The sequence below is a fragment of the Anomaloglossus baeobatrachus genome, chromosome 6, assembly GCF_048569485.1.
Source record: "Anomaloglossus baeobatrachus isolate aAnoBae1 chromosome 6, aAnoBae1.hap1, whole genome shotgun sequence".
Lineage (NCBI taxonomy): Eukaryota > Metazoa > Chordata > Amphibia > Anura > Aromobatidae > Anomaloglossus > Anomaloglossus baeobatrachus.
In genome coordinates, this window is record NC_134358.1 from 471343132 (window position 1) to 471369693 (window position 26562).

Consider the following 26562-nt stretch of genomic DNA (forward strand, 5'->3'; position numbering starts at 1 on the left):
GGCCTTCCAGGAGTTTAAAAGGCGATTCACTTCTGCCCCAGTCCTGCAGCAACCTGATGTGTCTCGCCCATTTCAAGTTGAGATCGATGCCTCAGAGATCGGAGCAGGAGCTGTTCTGTTTGATGCTACTTCGGGTAAACTTAAGCCCTGTGCCTTTTTCTCTCGGAAGTTTGCCCCTTCTGAACGGAATTATGATGTGGGGAACCAGGAGTTATTGGCTATGAAGTGGGCATTTGAATAGTGGAGGCATTCGTTGGAGGGTGCTAGACATCAAGTTGTGGTGCTTACGGACCACAAGAATCTTACCTATCTGGAATCGGCCAAGAGGTTGAATCCTCGGCAGGCCAGGTGGGCTTTGTTTTTTACCCGGTTTAATTTTGTGGTCTCTTTTTTGCTGGGCACCAAGAATGTTAAGGCCGATGCCCTTTCCATGAGTTTCTGCGCTGACTCTTTGGAGGTTGTCGAGCCGTCTACTATCCTGAATTATGGTGTAGTTTTCTCAGCCATTTCGCCTGATCTGCGGTTGGCACTGGCGGAATTTCAGGGGGATAAACCTGAGAGATGTCCTACAGGGAAACTGTTTGTCCCGGACCAATGGAGAGACCGAGTTGCCTCTGGGTTCATTGCTCTGTTTTGGCGGGTCATCCTGGCATTTTTTGGTACTCGGGATCTTATGAGACGCTCTTTTTGGTGGTCTTCCCTGTCCCGGGATGTCCGTCGTTTTGTGCAGTCGTGTGGAGTTTGTTCTAGGTCCAAGCCCTGTTGTTCACGTTCTAGTGGGCTATTATTGCCTTTGCCGGTACCTAAGAAACCTTGGACGCACATCTCTATGGATTTTATTTCAGAGCTTCCCGTCTCTCAGAAAATGACTGTGATTTTGGTGATCTGTGATAGATTCTCCATGATGAGGGTTCACTTGGTTCCCCTATCTAAGTTGCCGTCTTCATCAGAGTTGGTGCCTTTGTTTTTCCAACATGTTGTTCGTTTGCATGGTATTCCCGAAAATATTGTTTCTGACAGAGAGGTGCAGTTTGTATCCAGGTTTTGGAGGATTTTTTGCTCCAAATTGGGTGTTCAGCTGTCTTTCTCCTCTTCGTTTCATCCTCAGACCAATGGTCAGACTGAAAGGGCTAACCAGACCCTGGAGACCTATTTACGGTGTTTTGTTTCTGCGGCTCAGGATGACTGGGTTTCATTTTTGCCTTTGGCTGAATTTCCCCTTAACAATAGAGCTAGCTCTACCACATTGGTGTCCCCCTTTTTCTGCAACTTTGGGTATCACCCCAGGTTCCTTTCGGGGCAGCTTGAGGCGTCTGACTGTCCAGGGGTGGATTCGGTGGTAAACAGAATACAGCAGATTTGGGGGCAGGTAGTGGATAAATTGTTTCAGTCTTAAGAAACTGCCCAAAGGTTTGCCAACCGACGCCAGAGTGTTGGTCCCCGGTTTAAAGTAGGGGACATGGTGTGGTTGTCCTCTCAAAATATTCCTATGAGAGTTCCATCTCCTAAATTTAAGCCCAGATTTATTGGACCTTATAAGATTTCAGAGATTATCAACCCTGTATCTTTCCGTTTGACTCTGCCTGTGTCATTTAAGATTGACAATGTCTTCCATAAGTCCTTGTTGAAGAAACATGTGGAGCCAACAGTTCCTGCAGCAGTGCCTCCTGACCCTGTTTTGGTACAAGGGGATCTGGAGTATGAGGTTGAAAAAATTCTGGATTCCCGTCGCAGTAGGCATCAGCTTCAGTACCTTGTGAAATGGAAGGGTTATGGGCAGGAGGATAACGCTTGGGTTGTGGCTTCTGACATTCATGCAGACAGGTTGGTTTGCGCCTTCCATCATGCTCATCCCGAGCGACCCGGTGGCGTTGGTGTGGGTTCGGTGACCCCTCCTCAAGGGGGGGGTACTGTTGTGAATGTCAGTTATGCTTTGGCTGCTGGGAAGCTCCCTCTTGTGGCCAGGAATGGTTTGGACATAGACCAGGTGTGTTGAGCAATGGGCGTTTCCATTGCTAACTCTCTGCTTATTTAAATCCTGGTGTGATAGCAGGCTATGCTGGATGTCAGTTGTTCTTTGTTCCCCAGCCTGCTTCATTCTGCTCCACACCACATCTACCCCAGATAAGTGCTTGCTCTTTATTTGTTGTTTGGTTCTTTTACTCTTATCTGAGTTTGTCATTTGCTGTGGTTGTTTTCAGTTTATTTGCATGCAGGGATCTTCCCTTTCAGTTGCTTAGCTGGGAAGCTCCCTGCAGTTATGTTTGGAGTATAGCTCCTATTAGTCCATGTGTTTGTGGCTTTTTGAATTTGTAATGATTCTTGTTTTCTGTTCATTGGTATGACAAGAGCGCCTGATATAGGACGGAGTGCAGATCGTGCGATCTGAGGGCCTTCCTGTACTATCAGGAATTTGGAATTTTGCAGGGTTTTTCTCTGGCCACCATCAGCCTCTTTCCTGTCCTTTCCTATTTTAGTCAGTGGGGGCCTCACCTTTTGCTAATCCTATCATCTATCTGTGTATTGTGTTTTCCTATATCACCGCAGTCTTTGAATGTGGGGGGCTTACTATTCTTTATCTATTTTCTGAGGCAGAGAGTTATTCATCTTTCCCTCCTTCAGGATAGCTAGTTCTCCAGCTGGGTTCGCGGTGCATAGGATGTTAGTTCACCCCTTGGCTACTTCTAGCGTTGATGGTTAGTAAGGGGATGGCGGCCAGATTAGTTGCCAATGATCTTGTCACCTTTTGCCAATGATTTGTGGTGGTCTTCCATGGTTCCAGATCATAAAAATGTGGGTTGGGTTTTGCTATCCATTCCCACCCCTGTCTGCTGCCTGGCCTCTGTAGATGTTAGACTGTATGGGCTGCATTTCTAACACACCCCTATCATGTAATAGAAATGACACATACATGGAAGAAGCCCATACAGTTTAGCATCTACAGAGGCCAGGCAGCAGACAGGGGTGGGAATAGATAGCAAAACCCGACTCACATATTAGCTATTAGAAGAGGGTAAAAAATCCAGCAAGCTAAGAAATTGGTGCAAATCTAAAGGAAATAATTTTATTCCATAATATTTGAATGACAGTGATCTGTCATCATGACAGTGATAAAGGCATAGCCGAAACGCGTCTTGTCATGCGTTTCCAGCAGGAATAATTTTTTCATCTCTGCCTTAACATATTGTTATATGCTGCTCTTTAAGATTTTAAATATTATGGAATAAAATTATTTCTGTCAAAGTTCGCCTCCTCTTCCACATGGCTATGGGGCGGAGCCTTTTCCTGAGCCTCACTTCCGGAGCCTGGATGCCTTAAAAGCTGACATTTCCAGTGAACCAGCGCCGGCTATAAGCTTAGCGCTGTTTTGCCTGTGATTGCTGGTCCTGTGAGTGATATCCTGATCTGTTTGTTCATGTGCCCCCGTGCCCTTGTCTGTGTTCCGTCCCCTGGTCGTCCCACCAGTCCTCTGTCCCCTCACCTACCTCCCCACTCGGTTGCTTCCTCTGGTACTGACCTCGGCCTGACCTTGACTCCGCTTCTGCTCTTTTCTCCTGTCCTCCTTCTGCCCGTACTGTGCTTGACCCGGCTCGCCTGACTATTCCTCGCATGCCCCACAGCTCTGCTCCCCAGCTGTGCTGTGAGGCAGTGTACGAGAACACTGTGTATTTACTTCCTGGTTCTCGTTGCTCCGTTTAGTGTCTTCTGCTGCAGAGCTCCTGCTCCCCCTGGTGTTAGCTTGACAGTATAGCTGGCCCCAAATAGGCATTAGTTTTCCCATAGGAATTGAATGCCAGTTACCTTGGTAGTGACATCCTTCTATGCATTTTGAGGGATACTATAATGGACCCACTTAGTACTTTGTGTGAGCAAGTGGCCAACCTCACTCAGTTGGTTCAGGATTTGGCTGCAGAGCATCGCACCCTGGTAGCTTCACATAATATGCTGCAGAGTGAGGTCTCCGCCTCTGCGAGGGCCACCTTAGGGGCATCTACCTTACAAAATGTGGGTCGTCATAGTCCCACTGATGTCCAACTTAACACTCCCGAACCCACGGTGATGCTCCCCGATAAATTCTCTGGGGAGTAAAATCTATTCCGGACATTTAGAGAGAGCTGCCGACTTCTTTTCACTCTCCGACCTCAGTTCTCAGGGGACGAGACTCAGTGGGTGGGGATCATTATGTCGTTACATAGAGGTGGTCCCCAGGCCTGGGCGTTTTCCTTACCCTCTTTGGCCCCAGAAGGACATTCGGTTGACCTCTTCTTTGACTCCCTCGGGGTGATATACGATGAACCAGACCGAGTACGGATGGCTGAGGACAGGATTATGTGTCTCACTCAGGGGAATCACACTGCTGAGCAATACTGTTCTGAGTTTCGGCAGTGGTCCACTGAGATACGGTGGAATGATTCTCCACTCAGGTGCCAGTTCCAGAGAGGTCTTTCGAACACACTGAAAGACGCCTTGGCTTTGCACCCTCCTCCCAGTACCTTGGACAATGCAATGACGGAGGCAGTTCGCATGGACCGTAGATTACGGGAAAGAAGTTGTACCATGCGTGAGATTCCTGCCACTCTGCCTAGGACGCCTCCTTTGCCAGCTATGGAGCACATGGAAGTTGGAGCCGTCAGTCCGGATGAGAAAGAGAGGATAAGACATCGGGATCTCAAGCTGTGTTTCTATTGTGGACACCATGGACACTGGAGGAAGGACTGCCCAGCTTGCCCCCCTGCTAAACAGTTGTCGGGAAACTTCTAAGTCTAGGTAACGGCCGAGGAGGTTGGCCAGACTAACAGGTACATTTCCTCTCCTCCAATAAGATTCTTCTAAACGTTGCCCTCCGGGTCAAGGAGTCGGTCTGGTCAGCTACTGCCTTTGTTGATTGTGGGTCCGCTATGAACTTCATTGACTCTAGATGTGTTCAAAGATTAGAGTTAGGCGGGCTTTGCACACTACGACATCGCAGGCCGATGCTGCGATGCTGAGTGCGATAGTCCCCGCCCCCGTCGCAGCAGCGATATGTGGTGATAGCTGGCGTAGCGAAAATTATCGCTACGCCAGCTTCACACACACACTCACCTGCCGTGCGACGTCCCTGTGGTCAGCGACCCGCCTCCTTGTTGTTGTCACACGGCAGGCGGCCAATCGGAGAGGAGGGGCGGAGATGAGGAGGATGTAAACATCCTGCCCACCTCCTTCATTCCGCATAACCTACGGAAGCCGCGGTGACGCCGGTAGATGTTCCTCGCTCCTGTGACTTCACACACAGCGATGTGTGCTGCCGCAGGAGCGAGGAACAACATCGGACCGTCGCGTCAGCGTAATTATGGATTACGCTGACGCTGCACCGATGATACGATTACGACGCTTTTGCGCTCGTTAATCATATCATCTAGGCTTTACACACTGCGATGTCGCATGCGATGCCGGATGTGCGTCACTTTCAATTTGACCCCACTGACATCGCACCTGCGATGTCGCAGTGTGCAAAGTGCCCCTTAGGGACAGTGAGGTTAGATGGACCTATCCAACTCCTGGCAATTGATAAAACACCGTTGTCTCAAAACTGCATTCAGTTTGCTACAGAAAGGTTTACTCTGGTGATCGGGTCTCTGCATTCTGAACTGATTTCTTGTTTTGTAATGGACAACCTCCCTGCTGATTTAGTGTTGGGGTATCCTTGGTTAATGTTGCATAATCCCGTTATTGATTGGGAATCTCGTACCATAATCAAATGGAGTCCTGCCTCTAATGGCATGACTGTGAACTGCGTGGTGGTGGATCGCTTTAGTAAACAGGCACATTTCGTACCCCTCTCAGGTCTACCTAATGCGGCGACCCTTGCCAACCACTTTATCCACCAGGTGGTTTGGTTACATGGGTTGCCCCTGAATATTGTATCTGACAGGGGGGTACAATTCGTTTCTTGGTTTTGGAGGGCCTTGTGCAGGGGGTTGGGGATTGAGTTGTCCTTCTCATCCGCCTATCATCCTGAGTCCAATGGGCAGACGGAGAGGACGAATCAGACCCTTGAGCAAATCCTGCGGTGCTTGGTTTCTGCTCAGCAGGAAGATTGGTGTACATTTTTGCCCCTTGCGGAGTTTGCATTTAATAGCAGAGTCCACCAGTCTACGGGAACATCTCCCTTCTTCTGTAATTACGGGTTTCACCCTCACTTTGGGGCCTTCTCCAGAGTAGATTTGGGGTGTCCAGGGGCCGACTCCGTCGTTCAGCGTCAGGGGGAGGTATTAATGGAGGTTCGACGATGCATCGAGAAGGCTAAGCGGTCCCAGAAACACCAGGCAATCAAATGGCGTTCTCCGGGACCCTCCTTTCAAGTGGGGGACAAAGTGTGGCTGGTCACTCGGAATGTTAGGCTTAGGGTTCCATCTGCTAAGTTGGGTCCTAAGTTCATAGGACCCTATGAGATCATCGAGGTGGTCAACCCGGTGGTTTTTCGGTTGCAACTGCCCCAGACCTTGCGTATTCCTAACGTATTTCATAACTCCTTGCTTAAGCCATTTGTTCCATCGGTGGTGGATTCTCATACCCCTCCGGCTCCGATATTGGTGGACGGTGAGGAAGAGTACGAGATCCAGCGGATTATCGATTCTCGATGGGCTCATAGTTCCCTCCAGTATCTGATCCATTGGAAGGGTTACGGTCCGGAGGACAGGTCCGATCGGTTGATTGCGGCTTTCCACCGGAAGTTTCCTGGGAAGCCTGGAAGTCCGGTGGCCCCCCTTGAGGAGGGGGTACTGTCATGGTTCACCTCTCCGTCCACATGGCTAGGGGGCGGAGCCTTCTCCCGGGCCTCACTTTCGGAGCATGGATGCCTTAACAGCTGACATTTCCAGTGAACCAGCGTCGGCTATAAGCTGAGCGCTGCTTTGCCTCTGATTACTGGTCATGTGAGTGATATCCTGATCCATTTGTTACTGTACCCCCGTGCCGTTGTCTGTGTTCCGTTCCCTGGTCGTCCCTCCAGTTCTCTGTCCCCTCTCCTACGTCCCCACTCGGTTGCTTCCTCTGGTTCTGACCTCGGCTTGACCTTGACTCTGCTTCTGCTCTTTTCTCTAGTTCTTCTTCTGCCCATACTGTGCTTGACCCGACTCGCCTGACTATTCCTCGCATGCCCCGCAGCTCTGCTCCCCAGCTGTGGTGTGAGGCAGTGTACGAGAACACTGTGTATTTGCTTCCTGGTTCTCATTGGTCCGTTTAGTGTCTTCTGCTGCAGAGCTCCTGCTCCCCTTGGTGGCAGCTTGACAATTTCCTTTATTTTTGCACCAATTTCTGAGCTCGCTGGATTTTTTTTCCCTCTTCTATATGCAATGGTGGTATGAGCTCTTGCCATCTTATCCGACGCAGAGCCTTTTCACGGAAACAGCAGCATATCAAACAGACATCTTTACGGTAAGCTGGCTATTTTTTGTTTTTTACATATTAGCTATTCGGCAGCTGCTGCCAATGAAAAAGCTGTACATTTCTGTAAATTTATTTGCCTGTATTTCAAAAACTATACATCCAATCTGACAACTAAAGGAATGTATAGAATCGCTGCGACACGCATTGGAGAGACAGAGGATGTATGGCCCTGTGAATGTGACATAATTCTACGTTGAGTGCTTTGGTCAAGTCCTCTAGAGGTATTATATCAGAACTATATAGGAGACTACTGTCTGCCCATTTGGATAGATACCCGTTAATGGTCAAAAATAAATGGGAGCGGGACTTAGGACCCTTAACTGATGACCAATGGTCGGATATATTGGAACAGATTCCTAAAATGGCAGTCTCAGAATGTCAAAGGCTTTCTCAGCTGTTTCTCATCCATAGGGTGTACAAGTCACCTGGCCTTATGTTTAAGATAGGACTAAGGGACACTTTGCACACTACGACATCGCAAGCCGATGCTTGCGATGCCGAGCACGATAGTCCCCGCCCCCGTCGCAGCTGCGATATCTTGTGATAGCTGCCGTAGCGAACATTATCGCTACGGCAGCTTCACATGCACTCACCTGTCTTGCGACGTCGCTCTGGCCGGCGACCCGCCTCCTTATTAAGGGGGCGGGTCGTGTGGCGTCATAGCGACGTCACACGGCAGCCGGCCAATAGAAGCGGAGGGGCGGAGATGAGCGGGACGTAAACATCCCGCCCACCTCCGTCCTTCCGCATAGCCGGCGTGAGCCGCAGGACGCAGGTAGGAGATGTTCCTCGCTCCTGCGGCTTCACACACAGCGATGTGTGCTGCCGCAGGAACGAGGAACAACATCGTAACATCGGTCCTTCCGAAATTATGGAAATGACCGATGCTACACCGATGATATGATTTGGACGCTTTTGCGCTCGTTAATCGTATCATAAAGGATTTACACACTACGATATCGTCTGCGACGCCGGATGTGCGTCACTTTCAATTTGACCCCACCGACATCGTACCTGCGATGTCGTAGTGTGCAAAGTGCCCCTTAGACTAAACGCACAATGTGTCAGATGTGGACAGGATGACGCCCATTTAATCCATGTCATGTTGGAATGTGGTCATATAGGTGAATTTTGGAAGCAAGCTTTGGAACTAATAGAACAGGTGTACCACATTAAAATACAGCCCTTGCCCCGTATCTGCCTGATGAATTTGTGGGAGGGAGGGGTGTACCCAGATTCTCTAACGGCCCTGGGTATTAAGGGGGCTTTACATGCTACGCTATCGTTAATGTTTTATAGTCGGGGTCACGTTGTTAGTGACGCCCATCCGGCGTCATTAATGATATCGCAGCGTGTGACACTTACCAGCGACCTTAAGCGACCTCAAAAATGGTGAAAATTGTTCACCATGGAGAGGTCGTCCCAAAACCAAAAATCGGTAATGGTTGATTATCGATGTGGTTCGTCGCTCCTGCGGCAGCACACATCGTTGTGTGTGACACCGCAGGAGCGAGGAACGTCTCCTTACCTGCCGCTGGCCGCAATGCGGAAGGAAGAAGGTGGGCGGGATGTTACGTCCTGCTCATCTCCGCCCCTCCGCTTTGATTGGCCGGCCTCTTAGTGACGTCGCAATGACGTCTCTGTGATGCCGACCGTCCCTCCCCCTTGAGGGAGGGATTGTTCGGTAGTCACAGCGACGCCGCCGACCAGGTAAGTGCATGTAACGCCTCCGTAGCGATAATGTTCGCTGCGGCAGCGATCACACGAAATCGCATGCACGACGGGGGCGGGTGCTTTTGCGTACGATATCGCTAGCAATTGCTAGCAATATCGTAGCGTGTAAAGCCCGCTTTACACTATTCTTTACCAAACAAGGAAATTGTTGGCATACCTTTGGCTGGATCCCTCGCCCCCAACCTTAATGGAGCTTAAAAATAAGATGAATCACATTCTTAGCCTGGAAAGAGGAGTCTGCTTAAAGAGAAAAGCGCTGAGTAAATTTCATAAAATATGGCAGCCGTGGATGGAGGCACCAGGCCTTCCCTCTACTGCCCTGGTCCAAGACGCTATGCTGGATCGTCTGTTATTATGTCTACAATGAAGGGAAATATCTTGGAAAAAGAACCTGGTAGCTCTGTAGGATGATGTGAAACTTTGAAGAATTATGTGAGGAGCGGCTGGAGGGGACAGATCTGATGAATAGATAGGAAGGAGTGGGGTGGATGGGAGCGGAGATAAGTTGTGAAGCGACGTGACTGGTAAATAATCTTCCTGCTGGACAGATGTATTGTTGTAAATGTTAATTTTGATTCTTTAATTTTGTTTTCTCACAAAGTTAGGTTTAATTGCTCTGTTTATGAAAATAAAGGGGGCTTTAAACGCAGAAAGCACCCGCCCCCGTCGTTTGTGCGTCACGGGCAAATCGCTGCCCGTGGCGCACAATATCGCTAGGACCCGTCACACATACTTACCTTCCTAACGACGTCGCTGTGGCCGGCGAACTGCCTCTTTTCTAAGGGGGCGTTTCGTGCAGCGTCACAGCGACATCACACGGCAGCCGTCCAATTGAAGCGGAGGGGCGGAGAGCAGCCACAGGAAAGTGATGCTCACCTCATTGCCGGAGGACGCAGGTACGGTGCTGTTCATCGTTCCTGGGGTGTCACACGTAGCGATGTGTGCTGCCTCAGGAACGACGAATAACCTGCGTTCTGGACGAACAACGACATTTGGGAAATGGACGACGTGCCAACAATCAACGATTTGGTGAGTATTTTACATCGTCAGCTGTCGCTCGTACGTGTCACTCGCAACGACGTCACTAACGAGGCCGGATGTGTGTCATGACTTCCGTGACCCCAACGACATCTCGTTAGCGATGTTGTTGCGTGTAACGGGGCCTTTAGAATATGACACAAATTTATACAGACAAGGAATTGTGTGGCTGACCTATATTATGCCATTTAAGTGAGTTTTGGTATTGACATATATTCAAAACAATGTATTCTCCCTGTACTGATTGTATTGTGTTTAATAAAAAATGATCTGATTAAAAAAAAAAGGTATGTATGGAATCAGCATGATGGCACCAGTATAACACTGGCTTTAGTTTATATTGGAAAATACTGGTGATTGGTTCTCTTTAAAGCATATATAGTCATAGCCAAAAGTGTTGGCAGTTTGAACCCTTGACATTGTCCCAGAAAAGAAAGTATTTCTCCCAGAAAAGTATTGCAATTACTCATGTTTTGTCCTGCACATGTTTATTTCTTTTGTGTGTATTGGAACAACATAAAAAAATAAAACAGAGAAAAAAAAGGGAAATTGGCCATAATTTCACACTAATTCCCAAATATGAGTCAGACAAAATTACTGGCACCTTTCCAAAATAGTGGATACAATTTTTTTTTTCAAGCATGTGATGCTCGTTCAAACTTACCTGTGGTAACAGGTGTGGGCAATATGAAAATTACACCTGAACCCAGATAAAATGGGGAGAAGTTACCACAATCTTTGCATTACGTGTCTCTGTGTGACACTAAGCATGGAGAACATAAAGAGAAGAGAACTGTCTGAGGACCTGAGAACCAAAATTGTTGAAATTGTTGAAAAATATCAGCAATCTCAAGGTTACAAATTCATCTCCAGAAATTATGATGTTCCATTCTTCATGGTGTGCAACTTATTCAAGAAGTTTACAACCCAGGGCACTGTAGCAAATATCCCTGGATGTGGCTGGCAGACAAAATTTAATGAAAGGTTGCAATGCAGGATAGTTTGTATAATGGATAAGCAGCCACAATCAAGTTCCAAAGCAACTCAAGATGTCCTGCAGTTTGCCGAAATATACAGAAGCCAAAATGTTTCCGGGAATCATATTGTGGATAGATGAGACCAAGCTAGAGCTTTCTGGTAATGCACATCATTTTACTATTTACCAAAAACGGAATGAGGCCTAAAAGGAGAAGAACACAGTACCTACAGTCACATATGGTAGAGATTCAAAGATGTTTTGGGGTTGTTTTAAGCTGCCCCTGGCACTGGTGACTTGACTGTGTGCAAGGCATCATGAAATTTGAAGATTACCAAAGCATTTAGATTCACATTGTAGCGCCCAGTGTCAGAAAACTGGGTTTGTGTCATGAGTCTTCCAGTGGGATGATGACCCCCAAAGATACAAAGTTGCCAGAAATGGATGTAAATAAAGTGCTGGAGAGTTCTGAAGTGTCAGCAATGAGTCCAGATCTAAATCCCATTGAACACCTGTGGAGAGATCTTAAAATTGCTGTTGGGAGAAGGCACCATCAGATACTAGAGACCTGGAGCAGATTGTAAAAGAAGAGTGGTCCAAAATTCCAGGTGAGAGGTGTAAAGCGGGCTTTACACGCAACGACATCGCTAACGAGATGTCGTTGGGGTCACGGAATTCGTGACGCACATCCAGCCTCGTAAGCGACGTCGTGTCGTGTGAAACGCAGGAACGACCGTTAACGATCAAAATTACTTAATCGTTGATACGTTGTTCCTTTCCCGATTATCGTTGCTGTTGCAGGACGCAGGTTGTTCGTCGTTCCTGCGGCAGCACACAATGCTACGTGTGACACCGCAGGAACGAGGAACATCACCGTACCTGCGGCCGCTTGCAATGAAGAAGGAAGGAGGTGGGCGGTATGTTTGGCCCGCTCATCTCCGCCCCTCCGCTTCTTTTGGGCGGCCGCTTAGTAACGCCGCTGTGACGCTGAACCAACCGCCCCCTTAGAAAGGAGGCGGTTCGCCGGCCACAGCGATGTTGCTGGGCAGGTAAGTATGTGTGACAGGTCCTAGCTATCTTGTGCGCCACGGGAAGCGATTTGCCCGTGACGCACAACCGACGGGGGTGGGTACATTCACCAGAGACATCGCTAGCAGTGTTGCTGTGTGTAAAGCCCGCTTAAGAAGCTTGTAAATGGTTATAGGAAGCGATTGATTTCAGTTACATATTCCAAAGGCTGTGCAACCAACTATTCAGTTGAGGGTGCCAACAATTTTGTCCAGATGATTTTTAGAGTTTTGTGTGAAATTATGTCCAATTTGTCTTTTTTCTCAGTTTTTTTTTTTGTTATTTCAATATATACAAAGGAAATAAACATTGTATGATAAAACGTGTGTGATTACAATTTTTGTTTGGGGAGAAATACTTCATTTTCTGGAACAATTATAAGGGTGCCAACACGTTTGGCCCTGACTGTATAGTTTTGTATCTTTTTTAACATTTTGTATATATTATATAGTGTAGTTTTGTATACATTATTTAATGTTGTATCTAGTGTATTATTTTGTATATAGTGTGTACAAAGTGTTTTGTATATATTGCATTATTTTGTATATATTGCGTTATCTAATATATAAAGCTCAGTGTATGTATGCATGTCCGCTAAAGGAATTTGCACCGCCACATTTACAATCACGAAATTTTGCACAGACACCCCATGTGACTCAGGGAACGTCATAGACTATGTTTGGGTGGGAAAACCCCGTGCTTTCCAGTTACTCTACAAAAATCCTGCAGCCATTAAACTGAATGGAGATGGGAGATAGGGGTTATTAATAGCAACTGTCAGTGGTTGCCATAGGAACAAAATAGGCTGTTAGTATAACAAGCTTATGTGTGAGGTAAAAAGATGTCGGTGGTGAGACGGATAAAGACAGACAGAGACGCAGACACAGATACAGATACAGACAGATTGGGAAAGAGACAGCCCTGGAAAGAGACAGCCCTGGAAAGAGACAGACGGGAAAAGAGACAGACCGGGCAAAGAGACAGACCGGGCAAAGAGACAGACCGGGCAAAGAGACAGACCGGGCAAAGAGACAGACCGGGCAAAGAGACAGACCGGGCAAAGAGACAGACCGGGCAAAGAGACAGACCGGGCAAAGAGACAGACCGGGCAAAGAGACAGACCGGGAAAAGAGACAGACCGGGAAAAGAGACAGACCGGGAAAAGAGACAGACCGGGAAAAGAGACAGACCGGGAAAAGAGACAGACCGGGAAAAGAGACAGACCGGGAAAAGAGACAGACCGGGAAAAGAGACAGACCGGGAAAGAGACAGACCGGGAAAGAGACAGACCAGGAAAGAGACAGACCAGGAAAGAGACAGACCAGGAAAGAGACAGCCGGACAGATAGACTGATGCAAATACAGACAGAGACATAGAAACAGACAGACAAGGAAAGAGACAGACAGCGACACACAGACAGAGACTGGGAGAGAGACAGAGAGACAGTTACTATCCCGGACAACGCCCGGGTACTACAGCTAGTATATGTATATATATATATATATATATATATATATATATATATATATATATGCACAGTATATATAGTATTATTTTGTATAGACTGTATAGTTTTGTATCTATTTTATCATTTTGTACATATCGTAGTGTACAGTTTTGTATACGTTATGTACTGTGTCATTTTGTATCTATTGTGTTATATATAGTAGTTTTGGATCTATTGTATAGTGTTAGATCTCTTGTAGGCCGTTATTATAGGCCCCTCCTCTCCGATACACAGTCTTGTATGTGTCAGTACACTTGGAATACGCTCATCCTCGCTACCTTTGCAATGTGACAAAAGAAATACAGATTGTCTTGCTGGTTGGAATGCCGGATGAAGCCATTACGTTTCTTTCTTGTTTATCCTTTTCCATTGCCCAGTGACCACACGCCTCTTATATGTTTTTAATTTTTTGCAAAGTTCCTGCGCTGCAGGATGATACATGGAGCCGGTGACCGCCCGCAGCACCCTGCTCCCGCCCGCAGCACCCTGCTCCCGCCCGCAGCACCCTGCTCCCGCCCGCAGCACCCTGCACCCTGCTCCCGCCCGCAGCACCCTGCTCCCGCCCGCAGCACCCTGCACCCGCCCGCAGCACCCTGCTCCCGCCCGCAGCACCCTGCTCCCGCCCGCAGCACCCTGCACCCTGCTCCCGCCCGCAGCACCCTGCTCCCGCCCGCAGCACCCTGCTCCCGCCCGCAGCACCCTGCTCCCGCCCGCAGCACCCTGCACCCTGCTCCCGCCCGCAGCACCCTGCACCCTGCTCCCGCCCGCAGCACCCTGCTCCCGCCCGCAGCACCCTGCTCCCGCCCGCAGCACCCTGCTCCCGCCCGCAGCACCCTGCTCCCGCCCGCAGCACCCTGCTCCCGCCCGCAGCACCCTGCACCCTGCTCCCGCCCGCAGCACCCTGCTCCCGCCCGCAGCACCCTGCTCCCGCCCGCAGCACCCTGCTCCCGCCCGCAGCACCCTGCACCCGCCCGCAGCACCCTGCACCCTGCTCCCGCCCGCAGCACCCTGCTCCCGCCCGCAGCACCCTGCACCCGCCCGCAGCACCCTGCTCCCGCCCGCAGCACCCTGCACCCTGCTCCCGCCCGCAGCACCCTGCTCCCTGCTCATGCCCGCAGCACCCTGCACCCTGCTCCCGCCCGCAGCACCCTGCACCCTGCTCCCGCCCGCAGCACCCTGCACCCTGCTCCCGCCCGCAGCACCCTGCACCCTGCTCCCGCCCGCAGCACCCTGCTCCCGCCCGCAGCACCCTGCTCCCGCCCGCAGCACCCTGCACCCTGCTCCCGCCCGCAGCACCCTGCACCCTGCTCCCGCCCGCAGCACCCTGCTCCCGCCCGCAGCACCCTGCTCCCGCCCGCAGCACCCTGCTCCCGCCCGCAGCACCCTGCACCCTGCTCCCGCCCGCAGCACCCTGCTCCCGCCCGCAGCACCCTGCTCCCGCCCGCAGCACCCTGCTCCCGCCCGCAGCACCCTGCTCCCGCCCGCAGCACCCTGCACCCGCCCGCAGCACCCTGCACCCTGCTCCCGCCCGCAGCACCCTGCTCCCGCCCGCAGCACCCTGCACCCGCCCGCAGCACCCTGCTCCCGCCCGCAGCACCCTGCACCCTGCTCCCGCCCGCAGCACCCTGCTCCCTGCTCATGCCCGCAGCACCCTGCACCCTGCTCCCGCCCGCAGCACCCTGCACCCTGCTCCCGCCCGCAGCACCCTGCACCCTGCTCCCGCCCGCAGCACCCTGCACCCGTCCGCAGACTCTGCGGTCACACAACACAATGCTCCGGTCCTGCCTCAGGACCGTTCCGTATACTGCGCTCCAATCCCCGCCCCCTATTCTTCAGCCTTAGCCAATCCCGCACTGTGAATCTCGGGGCCGTGCCCCAGTCCGTCAATAGCTGTATGAGCGTGTATGGGCGTGGCATTATTCCGTCCCTTAATTGGACGTGTATACTGAACTGTGTCATGGATTGGCTGAAAGAGGTGTCAGTCATAGGGTTCTCTGACGTCATCACAAGCGTCTAATCCAGGATCCTAGAAGTGGAGGTCAGCTGGGAGGAAGAAGCATGGCTGCTCTGTTCTGGAGGTCTGGCAGTGCCCTGCACAGCTGTATCAGCAGGCATGCACGCCTGGCAGCGGGTAAGCCTCGGCCCGTGCTGTACACCCCTTGTGCATTAGTGAGCACAGCACTGTAAGCACTGGCTATGTGTGAGCTGCTGTGCTGTATATGTGCCCTGTCCCTGCAGGGAGTCTCCTGTGACTTCAGCCTCTGGCATGTCTCCTATTCTGTCCTGATCACACAGGGTGGTCAGTCATTGCTCCCTGGTGTTATTGGGGTGCAGATATCACAGTGCCCACCCTGACCCCACATCTGTCACCAGTGAGTCCGCCGGTCCCTCTCCGTTGTCGCCAGGACTTCCCATATAACCCAAGCTGCCCGCTCCCCACATCAGCACGATTAAATGAATGCAATGGTGAACCCCCCGTTATTTATATTTGTAGTGCAGAATTAGGACCACAGCTACAATCTTCCTAAAGCAGTGCTGCACCTGTCTGCAGGGTGTGTGGTGTCCTAGTGAGGCTGCGTCATACCTGGTAGATGCCAGCAGTGTTAGGTCCCATTCACACTGCATTCTTCCCCATGTTCAGTGGTCCTGACAGGGCTTACATCTGAACCCCGCCACTAACTGGGATTCACATGTATCTGCTGACGGGACCGCTGACTATAGTGGTGCAGATGGTCACCGTGTGCCCAGTCATGCACCACCTATTGGAGGCGGACACACAGATATAGTCAATGGTGACTCCCATCTGCACCATTATAGTCAATGGCCCTGTTGCCGCATACGTCTGAATTGCATTCTGTGGGGATTCGGACGTAAGCCCTGACGGGACCAGTGAGCACCACGAGGACACAATGTGAATGGGCCCTTACACAGCTGCCGGCATCTTCCTCTAACTTCACTGGTTGCTGCTGTTTAAAGGGAACCTGTCAGGTGCAATATGCACCCAGATCCACGGCAGTTCTGGGTGTATATTGCTAATCCCTGCCTAACTGTCCCTGTATACACTAGCATAGATAAAGAGATCTTTAGAAAAAGTGTTTCTAAAGATCCTTTATGATATGCTAATGCGGCCAGGAACAAGTTGCAAGGGCATCAGTTCCTGCACTCATTCCGCCCTGTTAGCATAGTAGCACTCCCACAGGGGCGTACTAACATGCTATTCAATGCCCACTGCCCAGCATCATCATCGGCAGTGACGCACATACCTGTGTCCGTTGTCGCCGCTGATCAGAAGTCCTGACACTTCCACTCATGCACACTATGAAGCCGGGAGTACGCATTCCAGCTTCAGAGAGGACTAGTGCGCATAACCGGAATGCCAGGACTTCTGATCATGCACACTGCCCGGAGTCTGATGTGGTGACAACGGACACAGGTATGTGCGTACTACCGATGATGACGCTGCTCAGTGAACATTGAATAGCATGTTAGTACGCCCCTGTGGGTGTGCTACTATGCTAAGAGGGAGGAATGAGTGCAGGAACTAGATCCTGGCCTCATTAGCATATCATAAAAGATCTTTAGAAATACTTTTTCTAAAGATCTCTTTATCTATGCTATGGGAAATAGGGACAGATAGGCAGGGATTAGCAATTTGCACCCAGAACTGCTCGTTTTTCTGGGTGCATATTGCACCTGACAGGTTCCCTTTAACTATTTCAGAGTCATTGTTAATGACCATCAGTGGTATTTACATGGTTGAATTTGGTGCCCAGCACTACCTTGTGATGCGATTGCAGTGGTAGCCAGGAGCCTACAGTAGGTCCTCATCACTGCCATCTTGCACCTCCTTAAAGGGAATCTGTCACCAGGTTTTTACCACCTAATCTGAGAGCAGCATAATGTGGGGACAGAGATCCTAATTCCAGCGATGTATCACTTACTGGGCTGCTTAGTATAGTTTTGATAAAGTCACTGTTTAATCAGCAGTAGATTATCATTTGAGGACTATTTGGCGTGCTGCACGTAGTCCAGCCTATTCATGAGCTCTGTATAACTGCTAGATCTGCAGCAGAGAAAACATTGATTTTATCAAAATGACAGCAAGCAGCTCAGTAAGTGACACATCACTGGAATCAGGGTCTCTGTCTCTACATTATGCTGGTGACAGATTCTCTTTTAAAGGGGTTTTCTGATCTAAATCTCCAGTGACAGAGCTGGGAATGGCATATTCCTGACCACATTCTGACCAGGAGGGCACAGCCTCACTCTATACACTTTCATTGAGCGAGGCTGCGCCCGTCTAGTCGGATTGTGGCTGGAAGTATACATATCACATACTTGTAGCCTCATGAGCTCCATTTCTGGCTCTGACACCGGCAAATCCTCACGGTGCACGGTGCACAATGTCAGGATTCATAAGTCTGGGGTCACATAGAGCGACTGCACACATACATTTAGACCGGACAACACCTTTAATATTGTAGTATTGCAATACATAGTACAAGGGATCAAATGATCACAAGTTCTAGTCCAATACTGGATGAAAGGTGAAATAAAAATGAAGCAGTTTGCCAGCCCAAATTGACATGATAAGCTAAGCATACAGCTTTAGATGGGATATAACCCCAGGAGAATGTGCACACACTAAATAAACATTAAAAGAATGACCATAATGCATTGCAATGTAAAAACCACTTGCTATTACTATTTCCGTATATATTGGTTCAATATCAGGCTGCGATGCTTGGAGTGGCCACGGCTCTCCGGACCCGATTGTGACCACTTCATATACTTCTATCTGACTACACCCTTAGGCCACGTGCACACGTTGAGTATTTGATGAGTTTTTACCTCAGTATTTCTGAGACAAAACCAGGAGTGGGTGAAAAATTCAGAAGTCGTGATGTGTTTCTATTCTATCGTGTTTCCCTGAAAACAAGACACTGTTTACTATTTTTTGCCCCGAAAAATGTACTAGGCCTTATTCTCAAGGTAACACGGATTGAGGTAAGTTTACCCCCCAAAAAGGCAGACCACCCCAGGAGAATCATACTTACCAGACCCCAGACGTCTGTGTCGCTCCCTGGTCCTCCCTCCTGTGTTCCTTGACGGGTGCTCCCAGCAGTTATGCTCCACAGTGGTCCTCCCTTGCTTCTGGCCGACACGCTCACATCAGATCGCACACACAATCACACATTGAATCGCACACACAATCACACATTGAATCGCACACACAATCACACAATGTCCGGCGATACTGATTGCATCTGGCTGGGGAACCTGGGACGCAGTGCAATGGAGCGTGAGGACCTGCGTTGGAATGCATGCATTCCACCGCATGTCCTTGCGCCTCACTGTACTGCGTCCCAGGCTCCCTTGCTGGCCAAAAGCAATAGGTGTGTGTGTGTGTGTACGCACGTTCGTTCCACCGCAGGTCCTTGCGCCTCACTGGACTGCGTTCCAGGTTCCCCTGCTGGCCGAAAACAATAGGTATCTGTGTGTGTGTGTGTGTGTGTACGTATGCACGTTCCACCGCAGGTCCTTGCGCCTCACTGGACTGCGTCCCAGGTTCCCGTGCTGGTTGAAAGCAATAGGTGTGTGTGTGTGTGTGTGTGTACGCACGTTCCACCGCAGGTGCTTGATGCATTCCACTGCAGATCCTCCCTTTCGGGGTCTGGTGAGTATGATTGGGGTCTTCTGTCTTCTCTCTTTTGGGGGTATATGCTTTCTATAATGAAGTGTCCTGCAGTATTCTTTAACTTTTTTTTGTAGCTGCATGGACACTTCATTATTGAACTGGAACTAGGTCTTATTTTCAAGGTAGGGCTTATATTTAAGTCTTACGCTGAAAAGGCTGAAAATTCCTAAATTCCTGCTAGGGCTCATTTTCGAGGAAACCTATTTTTCTTCTAATTGTTCCACTACAGGTTTTGGCTTAAAAATAGTTAGGTAAAAAACTCAACGTGTGCATGTGGCCTTATTGTGCTCGATGGGCAATTTGTGTTGCCAAGGGCATAAGTGCACCATTCCTTCCGTGCTGGCCTCCTTGCTGACGGACATGGCTGACTTCCCTTAGTTTTCTCTTCAGTTCTCGCTCTAGTCAAGTCAGTGCTGTCAATCACCAGTGAAGGAGGCCGGGACATGGAAACCCACAAGGTGGGATGGTGCACTGAGCCTCTTGACCACACAAAGTGTGCACCTAGTACTCCAATTTTAATATTGGGAAAACGTTTAAAAATGACAATTGATATCACCCCATTTCCCCAATCATAAATGTAAAATTAGTAAAAACAATAAACTGCGTACAGAATTGCTGCTTTTCAGTCACTTCACCTCCCAAAATATGTAATAAAAAGTAATCAAATCGTGACTTGTACTCCAAAATTGTATCTTTATCACGGCTTGCTACACAACATTCAAGCACTTACACAGCTTCATCAACGGATGAATAAAAAGATAAATTACTCCACATTTTTTTTCTTTTTAATATAGAAAATTCTGATGAGATTGATGATATGACCTGATTCCTGTGGTAGTGTTACCTGCTGCTCCCATGATGGTGTTCAGTGCGCCGACACTCCTCCTCTTACTGTGCTGTAACGACCTAGTGGCTGGGGTGAGGAGTTGTCAGTGTCGGCAAGTGAGACAGATCACTCTCACTGAGGCCCCTTTCAGACGTTCGTGTGATGTCCATTTTTAACATAGATGCCACACGTACAATGGTATTCTATACTGTTACACAATTGTGTTTTCACATGGACCGTGTGACCCCACACACACATGGAGACATGTCAGTTTTTTTCTCCTGCAGCACGGGTGTCACACGGGACCGCACACTAATGTGATCCGTGTGACATCAGTCTGACATGTACCGGAGAAAACACGGGTTTTTTTAAATAAAAAGATTTTGATTTTCTATATTCACCTGTATACAGCGCTGTTTTCGTCGTCTCTGCTGCCTCCTGCTTCTGACCGCCACTCATTATATTGACTATTCACTGCACTAAGGAGCTGGAAGCCGGAGCATTGTGGGGGACTTCAGTTTTGAGGACCACATCACTGGGGACAGGTGAGTATACAGCAGTGTGTGTGTGTCTGTGTTCAGTCTATACATGCATGTGCGCTGTGTGTACGTGCTCGGTGTGTATATGTGCTCAGTGTATATATATGTGTGTGTGTGTGTGTGTGTGTGTGTGTGTAGTGAGGACCTGGAAGCCAGAGCATCGCAGGGACAGCATCGAGGACTCGTCAGAGTTCCCAATAAACTCTGATAAGCCTGTGAACTCACCATCCTGACACTCGCTGTAGAGTGGGTGTCATAAGGATGTCATCAGAGTTCATTGGGAACTCCAATGACCTCCTGGACATCACTGCACACACACTGCTTGCTGAATACTCACCTGTCCCCGCGGTGCTGTCCTCGGCAGTGCTGTACCCAGTTCTGTCCCCGCAATGCTCCGGCTTCCTAGCTCCTCACTGCAGTGAATATTCTATGAGTATAATGATCAGCGGTCAGGAGCGGGGGGCAGTAGAGCCGAAGAAAACAGCGCTGGATACAGGTAAATATAGAAAATCTTTTTATTTGAAAGACCCGTGTTTTCTCCGGTACGTGTGACACGTATGCAAACACAGATGTCACACGTGGGACATACACATGAGATACGTGTGACACATATATGACCTTATTAGCTTTGTTAATTCCTATTATAAATGTTGCCCCCCCACTGTGAGATTCCAATAGTAAACGCAGTGTAGGCTCCCAGGGTCCCCAATGTATTATGCAAACTGAGCTCCACATTTTTAGTATTTTACATTGGGGACCCTGGGAGCCTACACGGCGTTTACTATTGGAATCTCACAGTGGGGAATAGAAATGAACAATTATGAAACTTTTGACTTTGCAGATATTAATAAAAATGCCTTAAAACACTCTCTCCCTCAGGGACAGTAAGGCCTAAGACACACGGCATGAAAATCGGTGCGAGTGGAGTGCGATGATAAATCGCATTCCACTCGGACCAATATTAGCCTATAAGCCAGCACCCATGAGCGATTTATTTTCTCAGCCCTAATTGGACCGAGAAAACAATTGCAGCATGCTGCGGGTGCAATGCGATCATTGTTTCTCTCGCACCCATTCAAGTCTATGGGGCGAGAGAAAAATCGCACTGCACTCGCGGTACACTGGTGTAATGTGAGTGCAGAGCGAGAATGGCAATAGCCGGCAACGGAGGATAGAGGGAGGTAAATTCCTCCCTCTCCTCTTGAACACTGGTCCACCCCTCCTCAGAGCCGGTTCGCCCCCCTGCAGCTGAGGTCCGCTCGCACGATCGGACCTCAGCTGTAGGGACACTCCCATGACACTCGGCTCTGCTGTACTGCCAGCGTGAGCTGAGTGTCATGCGAGGGTATCGCAGTGATCCCCGTGTGGCCCCCGGCTTTAGGCAGGGATTTGCCATATGCACCCAGAACTGCTCGTCGTTCTGGGTGCATATTGCGCCCAAAGGGGAGTACCTTATTGTGAAAGTACAGTACAAATTTATACTGAATATTGCCACAAATTTCACAAAACTATAAACATGTAACTATAGTACTTCAGTCACACAGCTATGAGTACTCCCCACTTCACCAGCTAAATTCTAAAGATGCAAATTCTCCACAAGTTAGACCTATTGCCACTTAGTATTCTGATCAGAGGCCCCCTTCCCCTCTTCTCTGGGCTTCTGTGCCTATACACAGCCTATAGGCCCACCCCATAACCTGTAAAGATGCACCTCTCTTTTGCATATGCGTGCTTTCTTTGTATTTAACATTTGTGTATTTTTATGTTTGCATTTCCATACGAAAACACCAACGTGAAGTCATAACCGATATAGAATTGAATGCATCCTGAAAAAAGAAATCTGTAAGGCCGTCATCCTATGTTCTACCAGTGTTCTGCTCAAATAGATGTCACATCAGGCAAAATGCAATGACAAAACAAAACCAATCCCAGTGTGCAGACTAGTAGGGCCATTTGGAAGAAGAGCAGTGATCCAGGCACAAATCAGAGAACCTGTCACTTGCTAAAATAACAAAAAATTGAGTTACGTATTAAAATCCTTGAGCTCCCCAGAGTCTGCTAGTCTTTCCTGTTTTATAGTGTGCCACTCCATTGTAGCGATAATCACATTTGTTACATTTGGAGCGCATTATGTGAAATCTCTGCTTTGTAGTCCAACTGGGCTTTTCTTCAGTTTTTTTTCTGGGAACAAGTGCTGTCACCCCTCATTCCCACATGCTGCCCATCACTTTTCTAACTGCTAGATCAGATGCTATCAGTGTCAGTTGTGGCTGAGCTGTGACTTGAAGCATTTTGGGTGGGGGTTGAAAGCTGCCTCCAGAGAAAACTATCAAACACCCAGTTGTTCTTCAAGCAGAGATTTCCGATAGTGCGCTCCAAAAGAAACAATGATGAATCTCTGCTTTCCAATGGAGTGACGCAGCACAAAACTGAAAAGAGCGGCTGAATTATGGGAGCTCGGAGTTTTTACAAGGTATTTAACTCCAATTTTTTTTGAGCAAGTGGCTGTTCCTCTTTAATTACAGGTTTTGTATGGACAAATTTTGGAACATATGGAGCACAGGTTCATAGACCACTGTAGTTCTGATTAGTGCTACAATCCAAACTCTGTAGGGCAGTATAGGTCATGGTTTCTGGGTTGTTTTTTTTTATGTGACTTCTCAAGAACATTGGTTTTGAGAAGTACGTCTTGGTGTAAAAGGGTTTAGATTGGTGTTAAATTAGCACATCCATTAGAAAAGCAATCTAGTTGTACATCAAGCCATGTGGAGATGAATGGAGAGTAATGTATTTCCAGAAAATTACATATTTTTCACAAATTGTTTTAACATTTTTGGTGGGTTTTTTTGTGTCAGATAAAAATTATATTTATAATGCTACAAAATTATACTTTACAAAATAGGGGTTTTAAAAAAAAAACAAAAAACCAAACAAACAACCACACATATCGGCAATGACATTAGGCCACCTGCCTACTATTGTATAGGTCCTCATTCTGCCACCAAACTAGCTCTGAGCCACCTAGTTGTGGCTTCCACAAGACGGATGAGGGTGTTCTGTGATCTTTGGCACAAAGTTGCTAGCAGTGGTTCCTTTATCTTATACAGTGCCTTGTTAAAGTATTCGGCCCCCTTGAATTTTTCAACCTTTTCCCACATTTCAGGCTTTAAACATAAAGATAAAAATTTTAATGTTATGGTGAAGAATCAACAACAAGTGTGAAGTTGAATAAAATTTATTGCTTAGTTTAAACTTTTTTTAAAAAATAAATAACTGAAAATTGGGGCATGGAATATTAGTTTTTAAGTTTAATACTTTGTAGCGTCACATTTTGCTGCGATTACAGCTGCAAGTCGCTTGGGGTATGTCTCTATCAGTTTTGCACATCGAGAGACTGAAATTCTTGCCCATTCTTCCTTTGCAAATAGCTCGAGCTGAGTGAGGTTGGATGGAGAGCGTTTGTGAAAAGCAGTTTTCAGCTCTTTCCACAGGTTCTCGATTGGATTCAGGTCTGGACTTTGTCTTGGCCATTCTAACACCTGAATATGTTTATTTGTGAACCATTCCATTGTAGATTTTGCTTTATGTTTGGGATCATTGTCTTATTGAAAGACAAATCTCCGTCCCAGTCTCAAGTCTTTTGCAGACTCCAACAGGTTTTTTTCAAGCATGGTCCTGTATTTGGCTCCATCCATCTTCCCATCAATTTTACCCATCTCCCCTGTCCCTGCTGAAGAAAAGCAGGCCCAAACCATGATGCTGCCACCACCATGTTGGACAGTGGGGATGGTGTGTTCAGGGTGATGAGCTGTGTTGCTTTTACGCCAAACATATCGTTTGGCATTGTGCTCAAAAAGTTCGATTTTTGTTTCATCTGACCAGAGCACCTTCTTCCACTCTTCCATAAAGGCCAGATTTGTGCAGTGTACGACTGATTATTGTCTTATGGACAGACTCTCCCACCTCAGCTGTAGATCTCTGCAGTTCATCCAGAGTGATCATGGGCCTCTTGGCTGCATCTCTGATCAGTCTTCTCCTTGTTTGAGATATTATTATTATTATTATTATTATTATTATTATTTATTCATTTATATAGCGCTGTTTAATTCCACGGCGCTTTACATACAATGGCAACACTGTCCCCATTGGGGCTCACAATCTAGGCTCTCTGAGTGTTTTTGGAGTGTGGGAGGAAACCGGAAAACCCGGAGGAAACCAACGCAAACACGGGGAGAACATACAAACTCCTTGCAGATGGTGTCCTTGGTGGGATTTGAACCCAGGACCCCAGCGCTGCAAGACTGCAGTGTGAGATGAAAGTTTGGATGGACAGCCGGGTCTTGGTCGATTTGCAGTGGTATGATACTCCTTCCATTTCAATATGATCGCTTGCACAGTGCTCCTTGGGATGTTTAAAGTTTTGGAAATCTTTTTGTAACCAAATCCGACTTTAAACTTCTCCACAACAGTATCATGGACCTGTCTGTTGTGTTCCTTGGTCTTCATGATGCTCTATGCGCTTAAGCAGAACACTGAGACTATCAGAGCAGGTGCATTTATACGGAGACTAGATTACACACAGGTGGATTATATTTATCATCATTAGTCATTTAGGACAACATTGGATCATTCAGAGATCCTCAATGAACTTCTGGCGTGAGTTTGCTGCACTGAAAGTAAAGAGGCTGAATAATATTGCACGCCACAATTTTCATTTATTTATTTTTTATTTTGTCCCACTTGTTGATTCTTCACCATAATATTAAAATTTTTATCTTGGTTTGAAGCTGAAATGTGGGAGAAGGTTGAAAAATTCAAGGGGGCCAAATAGCTTCGCAAGGCACTGTAGGTAGTGAAATGGAGCCTCCATGTATTAAACTTGCTTCTTCAGCATTTCCCACAGCTGCATTACCAAAGGATTTTGGTGGCAAAGAAATTTCCATGACACATTGCACATGGCACATTGAAACAATTTTTTTCAGTATGGCATGGAGCGTTATATGGCTGATAAAGACCACTATGTCTTGATCCGGGGTTGGCAATTAATTTTCCCTAGAGGCCTCATGAGAGATAATGACTGGTGTCAAAGGCCGAACCAATAGGCTGAAAAGAATTCTGCTGAATATTACCATATAATTATTTTATAGTAATATTAATTATACAATTTAATATTGAGCATAATTAAGTATGGTAAAGTTCCCCCATGTACAGTATGACCCACCCCCACACACACAGCACCTCTAGATACAGTATAAACCCCCAAAAGGCCCCTCTATATACAGTGAGCCCACACATGGCAACTCAATATATAGTGTGAGCTCCCCCCATAGCACCTCTATATACAATGTGAACCCCCACATAGCCTCTTAAATACATTATGAAATCCAACATAGCCTCCTATATACATCATAAACTTCGCATAGCCTCCTAAATAGCGCATGGGCCCCAGGGTAGCCTCCTAAATACAGCACGGGCCCCCACATAGCGCCCTAATTACAACATGGGCCCTCTCATAATCTCCTATATACAGTATGAGCCCATACACATAAGGAAAAAAACAAAACCCACAACATTCTTACCTCGCACCCGTTCCCCCGGCGCTCTGCTGCACTAACCCCCTCCGCATAGCCTATGCGCTGATGTGACGTCATCGCACGTGCTGTCTTACGATGAATGGTGGCAAGCAGCTCCTTCTCCATCAATGTATTCACCACTTTCCACACCCAGAGGGTGCGGATGATAACAGGC

At 48.1% G+C, this 26562-nt stretch overlaps 1 protein-coding gene across 2 annotated transcripts in view; it reads left to right on the forward strand.

Annotated features, from left to right (window-relative positions):
- HIBADH (3-hydroxyisobutyrate dehydrogenase) overlaps window positions 1-26562 on the forward strand; it is a 268039-nt gene that overhangs the window by 23461 nt on the left and 218016 nt on the right. Inside the window, exon 1 of one of the 2 annotated variants that reach the window (XM_075316683.1) lies at window positions 15744-15882. The exons of the other annotated variant lie outside the window; for it this stretch is intronic. Coding sequence (XP_075172798.1) covers window positions 15810-15882 — 73 coding nt within the window. The 5' untranslated portion in view covers window positions 15744-15809. Of the gene's footprint in view, window positions 1-15743; window positions 15883-26562 lie in introns of those variants that run through there. 2 annotated transcript variants of the gene reach the window in all.